This window comes from Branchiostoma floridae, chromosome 15, assembly GCF_000003815.2.
Source record: "Branchiostoma floridae strain S238N-H82 chromosome 15, Bfl_VNyyK, whole genome shotgun sequence".
Lineage (NCBI taxonomy): Eukaryota > Metazoa > Chordata > Leptocardii > Amphioxiformes > Branchiostomatidae > Branchiostoma > Branchiostoma floridae.
This window is the reverse complement of record NC_049993.1, coordinates 13201086-13209133: the sequence shown is the minus strand read 5'-3', so window position 1 is coordinate 13209133 and position 8048 is coordinate 13201086. Positions and strand designations below refer to the sequence as shown.

The window sequence follows — 8048 nt, the reverse complement described above, 5'->3', positions numbered from 1 at the left end:
TTATTACCTGTATGTCTAACCTTCGTCGACACACACACTTATTTTCAGTCAGCATACTAAGTTAGCTTTCGGCAAACGTGCTCATGAAAGAGTCCATGTAAGGGTCAATAAACCAGGTAAAGACGTCATAAGTTGGCAACCTATTCACTGGTATAATGTGGAGGGATACAGTTTCAGTCTGAAGCCGGGGGTTTCCTGTACTCGCTATAGACCTACCAGTCACGTAGCCATAGCAGCCATTTGGCAGGGGTGCCTTTCCGAGAAAAGCTTCGCTCCTTCTGGGAAGCGCCAGCTCTGTTTACTTTAGTGTGGTAGCGCCCTAGCCCTTTGTGCAACTTTGATTGTTCTATCCAAGCCTTCCTTGTAAAGGTTGTTGAGTGAACGCTACCAGATTTCTTTCTAAAGCGGATCCATGACCCCCACACACATACATACTCACTGACACACACACACGCATTTACGCATGTACACACCGTGGAACATGCATAAACAGGCACACACATTTACACACAGTCATTTACAAACGCGCGTACACACATTCCCACACGTACACACACACACACACACACACACACACACACACATGCACATACACGTACACACACACACACACACACACACACGAACAGATGCACACACACACACACACACGGACACACACATAAGTATTGATTGATGCGTCTACAAACGGACTTACGTTTACCTTACAGTGGCTTATAATCATGCTATATGTAGTGTCGACGTCCAGTGACAAAAAACGTTGTTGACACTGCCTGAGGCTCATGTCATGTATTCAGTATTTTAAACTCATGTATGACATGAAACATTCAACAGCACAATACTCATCAATACTGCCCATGTGGTGTTCAGAGCACTATGATTTCACAACAGGGTTTAAAACAGACATCATTTTCAGTAGTAGTTACTCACCTAGTTTGCTGGCCGCCATTTTGCCAACCTGTTAGTTCCGGCGGAAATATGTCGTCTTGGTGTCTTGGGCGTTCTTGAACTCTTAGCACGTCTTCACGGTTGAAAGTCTACATGCCATATAGAAGTGTTTGGAACCTGAAGTACTTGTCCGTAGGCGGGTGACACTTGGGAAAACCCAAACCGTTATTGTTAGAACACGTCATGGACACCTACATGTACATGTAAATAGGTGCGGTAATATCCAGTTCCTTATGTGACTCACCAAGGACACATCGGTGGACCGCTGCACTCATGTGTGACGTCAACAAACTCAGCGCGGCTCGAATGCCATGAAAGGTGGGTTCACACTAGCCTCTATAGCAGGCTCTCTGGGCCCCTTTTTCGTCTTTTGGGGCTCAGAATACACTGTTTGCTGGCCGTTCTTTTTGTGCTGGGTCGCTTGTGCTGTGTACGGGCAGGTAGCACAAGCGACCCAGTACAAAAAGAAAATTGGCCAGCAAACAGTGTATTATCAGCCCCCAAAAATGGTCCCAGAGAGCCCGCTATGGAGGCTAGGTTCACTCGTGCGTGTGCATTTAAGTCCGAATGAGGTCCGCATGGAAGTGTTAGCCCACCTCCACCAGGCTCCACTGGTCGTTGGAGAAATACTAGAAATCAGAGAGATATCGACAGATAGCATTTCAAACGAGTTAGCTGACCACAAGAAGTATGGTTTGCGACTTAGCTAACTCATTTGGCATGTTACTAGTATCTGTCTATATTTGTCCAATTTCTAGCTTTAGACCACCTTGTACTACAGTGTATTTCATTTTTTGGAATCAATATGAGATATCTGTTTGTGCAAAAGAAACAATAAAATGTAAACAAACTACGCAAACATTGAGCATTTTCAACTTAAGTCTCAAAAAGACAAACAAGTTCCTTCTTGATATTCGTCACAAAGTTATGTTCTTTGCGTTCAGATTTATTGGTTTCATCCTAGATGAAATCAAATGGAAAGAAGTCCGACGTTTGTCTAAATTTGTTCGTGTTGTTTTTGTTTATCTAAAAATAGAGATATTGTTCGGTTCATTATCTGCAAAGAAGACTTTTCTAAGTCAGATATACTTCTCCAGAGCTCTGAGTTTCTTATCACGTGCACTTTGCAGCGACAATGCCTGTCGTTATGACTATAACAACTACAACAACAACAATGATGACTAGTCCCATGATAACGTGCCATTTTAGCCAGTTCTGTCTTTCGCCATTCGCCTCTTCTATTGATGGAGTCCGCTCTTCTCTGTTTCGTCCTCTCCTTTTCCCGCGCCTTACACGTCTCTTCCGAACTCGACTTTGTACTTCTCGGAGTGAGGTCTCAGAAGCTTGGCGCGACCTCTCGGAGAGAGTGCGCAGTCTTTCTCTATTTGCCCTCATCTTAGCTCTCAGCTGCAGACTTCCAATAAACGCATCGGGGTGTGTTTCCACTGACAGAGTGTTGTGGACCACAATGTTACAATCGGCGCTCGACTTTGACAGTTGATCGAGCTCGGTCATGGCTTCTTCTGCGCTGTCTCCCACTACATCGCCTGAAAGTTGCAAAATAAACGGACGGTCCAATTCCCTGTCTTTCTGTCGTCCTTTCAAGCACGCTGTGACATCAGAGACCGTCCGATCGAGAAGATACTTGCCGTTCAAGACGAGGGATCCAAGTTTTTCGTTTGCCATAGCAGCTTTCACCAGTTTTACCAACGATTCACTGTCCTCAAACTTTCCGCAGAGCACCAATCTTTCCAGGGTTGCGGAGACTCTGACGCTGTTTGCTAAGGTCTTAAGAAAAGAAGGAAACATCGTGTGCCATGAGTAGGTGACATCTGTAACGTTTACGTTTGTCTTCACAATGTCTGCGAAGGTGCGAGCCTCATGGGGTAAGATGCAGTTAAAGAGGAGCTCGATAGAGGTCGCGCTTGTCTTGCAAAGTCCTTCACAAAGAGCGGCTGCCAGTGGTTCACCGGTGTCCTCCGACACTGTCGTCAACCGGATGCTGACGGCTTCCAACTTCCGGTTCTTTTCCAGAATTCCAGAGAGAGATCTCACCCCTGTCATGGTCAAGTGGCCTCGTCCTTTGACCTGACCAACGACATGGAGAGCCTGAATGCTGGAATGACTCTGCAAGACTGGGACGAATAGAGTCTGAGACATTTCTTCCCGGAGGATATTTGCTGAGATCCTAAGGCATTGAAGGTTTGACATGCCCTCTAACGCCTTCGCGACATCAGTGAGATGCATCTCTATGTGTTTGGTGCGAGCACACGGATTTCTTTCATCATTGTCACAGCGGTATGAACATCTCTTGGAGAACAGTGTGAAAAGGTCCAGCTGCTCCAAGTTCACGTTGTTCTTGAAGGATTCGGGGATGGCTCGGATAGCAGACTCGCTCATCCGATCTATCTGTGCAGTGATCGTCAATGCTCTGATCATACTTCTAGAGTCACCGATTGCTTCGAAGAAGCTGCACATGCCGTCGTTGGTGCCATCCTTGCTCCTTGGGTTGGTTAGACTGACATCAAGGCCTGTTGCAGAGATGGAGAGACTGTCTATGCACCGGGTCTTCATGATAGCCTGCCCCAAGCTAGCTAGACCTTTCTGGCGATAAATCCACAAATTGTCTAGAACGAGAGATATTCTCTTAGAGTCATCCACTCTGCCATGGTCGTCTAAGCATATTATGTTCTCTACGATGTAGGAGAGACCGAGAAGGGTGTTTAACTTGGGATGCCGGCGGAAGAAGTTGAGAGAGATGGCGCGCCCCGATCCCATGTTCGCCGTGAGCGTTTCCGCAACGAGGAGGCCAAATTGACGTGGTTGCGTGCTTTCGACGATACACCGGCAGGCTAGGGTGGTATTGGTGTCGATGCAACACGGGGAACAAGTGGTGTCCGCTATCATCGCGGTGTGGCTGTCCGCGAAGGACTCAAACAACGGGTTCGCATGCTCCCCTAGCAGTCCTGCTACGAAGAGGCACACAGTGTTAAACTTGTGCATGGAGTGACAGCCCTTACTCCACATCATGTCGTACAAGTCTTTACGGTTTGTCTTCACCACGTACTTGGCAGCGAAAAGCTCGCGGAGGAGTCTGTGCCCGAACGCGAACTTCTCAGCCTGATGTCCTTTCTCCTTGATAAGAAACCCAAGCTTGACCATACTTTCTCTGATGTTCTTTACTTCAATTTCCTTCAAGGCGACCGGACCTTTCTCGTTAAGAAGAGTTCTCCAAGAGAGTTCGTACAGTTCGTCAAGTTTACACTGAAGATCATCGGGTATCTCTTCTTTTGGATCTAGGTGAAGATGTTTCTCGCAGTATTTGCGGAGAGAGATGTCGACTATCCCTTCGAAGAGTCTCGTCACTGTATCCGGTCGCGTTCGGTCTTTTTCTTTCCACAGAAGACAGAGAAGCATGAGGTACATGGGCGTCTTACACAGGTCTACAAGACTTGTTTGGCCGTATTGAGTCAGCAGGGCTCGAATCCCAGATGCTTCCCTGTCGTTCTTGAAGAACTTCCCCACAAAGGTGTCGATGTCTTCTTGGTTGAAGCCTTCCACAACGTAGTAGGCGTCGCACGACTTTAAGATCGGCACGGTAAGATTGTGTATGGCAGTGGTGGTGAGCACCACGTAGCTCTCACGGAGATAGTTACCGAAGATGAGCCTTGCCATGAAATGGTCTCGGTCAAAACCGGGAGTTTCTTCAATCGCATCAATGATGAACATGACCTTAAGAAAGTAGATAAGACGGATTTTATTAGCAAATAGAAGACATATACATTATTCAATTTTTAGTGAATACAACCACTACAACATTAAACAACAGTTATCTGTAAGGTTAAGAGTAAGGTGTGATACGGTTATGTCTAAAACAATGTTTTATTATATTAGCAATGATATTTACTGCTTGTAACATTACCTTGTCTTGGTTATTCTGTACCCACTCTTGCAGACGATCTTTGGTGATCTTAAAGTCCCTTGGCAGGATGTTGTGTTGGTAAATGGCGTCAAACAAGTCCTCCGACGCCTTGAGATGGCGACCTTTCAGCGCGAACACCATCTTCAGACCTTTGAACTTCTGACCGTTGTTCGACCAATGACAGACGATGTTACGCAATAGAGTCGTCTTCCCGATTCCAGGAGGACCCTCGAAGATGATTCGCTTGATGTCATCTGCCATGATAACGGCGTCATCTTCCGTCAGAAGCTCTTCCTTGGCCAGTTCGGCAGGCGTGCACAGCTCCCGTGTGATGCGGTTCACCCGGACGGGTACGTGGCTGTCCTTTTGCCCCAGCTCGACCCACGGACACCAGTTGAGGGGGGTGTAGTACGACTGTGTCCTCTTGTAGTACTTCTTCAGCGCTTGTTCGCAGACGTCACCCACGAATACGTCATCATGAGTTTGTTCTATGAAACAGAATTGTAGAATTGTACGCTTAGCATGAAAGTTTATCTGTGTTGGTAGAATACACAATAGAAAAATGCTAACACTTTACATCCAACCATAAAGTCAAATCCTAGATTCCGACCAGGATTTCTTTGCGCGAGGCGTGAAGGAGGCAGTGTACATTAGAGGCCACCGGCCCACACTCAACACTGACGGGGGGCGACACAAACTTTTTGATACTTCTGATAGACTCCTGCAAAAGTGGTAATAAAAGGGTCATCCATTCTGTGAACAAAGTGACGGAGTTCGTCCGAAAATGTAGAGGGGCAAGTCCTTAAACTAGTGTTAATTCCAGTGTTGAAAGCAATTGCAAAATGTTAGCATTATTCTTGCGCTTGTTGTTTGTTGTGGTCTAGGAACATCTATTATAACACCGAGTTGATATAAGATGAAGCAGAAAAATGAACCACGCTGGTGTCACTAAGCCCGGGAACAAACTTGGATCGGGGCCAACAGAAGAGTAACCAAACACACACCAAGACAAACAAACAGACAGACACAAAGCGATATCTCCGTTCTTATATAAGTTAAAGAAAAGAACTCACCAGATAGCGTTCCTATAATCATCGCCCTCTGGATTTTCTCTGCCACGTCTGTGAGGCCCACGTGCCTGCAAGCCTCCATCAGTCTGCTAGGGGTCGCTCGTGTACCGTTACGTTCCCTCCACAGCCTCAGCATCTGTTGCTTTTGCTCCGTGAGGTCTTGCGGCGCGGCGACGGTTACGGTGTCGATGTCGTCCTCGCTGAGCCCAAGTCTACGAGCCAGGGGCTTGAATGCCCTCATTCCCCCATTCTCGACCACAATGCTGACAGCTTTGTCCAGTCCTAGAACAATAAGGTTGAAACTTTACACTTGATGACGTTTTTCAATGCAACTCATCTGCACCCTTTTTTCATTGAACTTCAAAAATGGTATTTTTTTTAGTCAGTATAGCAAGTCTTTTGTCCAAGATTGTTGATTTTTTTCTTTTCAATCTATAGAATGATAAGTACGTTGTGAGTATTTTTGGTAACCATATCTAATTCAAAATTATTCGGCACGTCGATGCTCAAAACGTTGAAGAAACATGTTGCGAATCCAAAAGAGTATATGTGGATGTATATTTAAAATCCACTGAGTTTGATTTCTAAGTTTCTAAACAGTCATATATCACTGACCAAAATTAAAGATTATTACAACTTTAAAACGACTCTACCAACTTATAACGCTCTTCTGAAAGCAAGAAACAAAACCTTACTGCTGAAAAAAAACTAGGTCTAGCTCGCGTACGTATGACATAGATATTTTTTTAAATAGACCACTGTAGTAGAACGCTTTCAGCATCACAGTAGTATTGATCGTAAAATCGCTACAGACATAGCGTAACCCCCCTCCCCCTCCCCATACAGGTTTAAATTTGTGTTTACTCCCGAAACCTCGACCTTCATGGGTAATGCCATGTCAATAAAACCAGAACATGGCCAGGAGGCACTACTGCGCAAACCAACCAAAAAAAAAACACGTTACTAACCTGTCTTACCTTGCCATACTAATGTTTAACATGTAATCTATTAAGGCTTAACGTCTTTTAGATTACCCCCTCGGTCTGTATGCCGAGTTAACGTCAATACACCAGCAGTGGTAGTACAGTACTTTAATACGTGACTCAATGTTTGCAGGTACAATGGCGACGGCCCGTGACAGACCGTGAACAAAAGAGAGGTCACACCACGCCCAAAGATCAAATGTGAAATGAGTTACATACATACTATGCACGAGTGTCCTTGTTTAGCTAGTTGACTGCCAAAAAGACGTTAAGGAGTTTACGTCGTCTTACTTTGCAAAGTGAAAGTGCTGTTCATGCTTCACTGCAATATATTGTGACTAGTACTAACTTTAGTCATGTATCTTTTGTTGTGACCTGTACTTAACCAAGTGGGTACCAAAAGGTCTTCATTCATTCAGTAACAACTCTGAACTGGCTATTAGTGTTCAGTGGCAGGAAGTAGCGGTCTAGAAGGACTTGACTATGGACTGCTGACCAGCTAGTTTGTTGTCGTTGAATTGTGTGATACGATAACAGAACTTACTCGTACTTGACTGGTTCCCGGCCATGTCTTACGCGTCTCTGTAGGTCGAATTTTACATCAAATGTCCTTTGGTTGACGGTAGATCGCCGATCCTAACGTCTTGAAAATAAAAACCGCACAGATACCTGTCTACTGATGACTTAGCTTCCAAAATACGTATATGCCCCGCGGAAGAGTAAACAGAGGTGTCACAGAACAAAGATACGAGTATCAACCCGGAAGTGATGCACCTGACGCTGACCCCAGGTGTGTCCACAAAAACGAAAGAGGCGAACTGTCGAGTGGTGTTTGGGGAACTTGGAGCAATCAATTTTTACCCGTGGAGTGTGAGTTCAAACTTTCCTGCATGTTCAATAGATCTAGAAGTGAGCAAACATGGTAAAAAAAAAGATAAAAGTCAAGATTCACCACGAATTGCTTTGAACTTTAGAGAGACCACATTCTTTCATCCAACATTTACATTCGTGTTTTGTTTACATAAATGATCGGAACATATGAACGCCATGACAACAGATAAACAAATACACCAACAAATTTTGGCAAACGTCAGACTTCTTTCCATTTGATTTTCTCTAGTATGA

General features: G+C 45.1%; 1 protein-coding gene across 1 annotated transcript; it reads right to left on the bottom strand.

Annotated features, from left to right (window-relative positions):
* Nucleotides 1–1535: 1535 nt before the first annotated feature.
* Nucleotides 1536–7715, bottom strand: LOC118431501. Its single transcript, XM_035842742.1, has 5 exons — nucleotides 7468–7715; nucleotides 5944–6222; nucleotides 4844–5358; nucleotides 2242–4680; nucleotides 1536–1577 (listed from the first exon to the last, which is right to left on the bottom strand). The coding sequence occupies exons 1-5, from the start codon at nucleotides 7490–7492 to the stop codon at nucleotides 1536–1538; spliced, it is 3300 nt and encodes a 1099-aa protein (XP_035698635.1). The 5' UTR covers nucleotides 7493–7715.
* Between the last annotated feature and the right edge of the window lie 333 nt (nucleotides 7716–8048).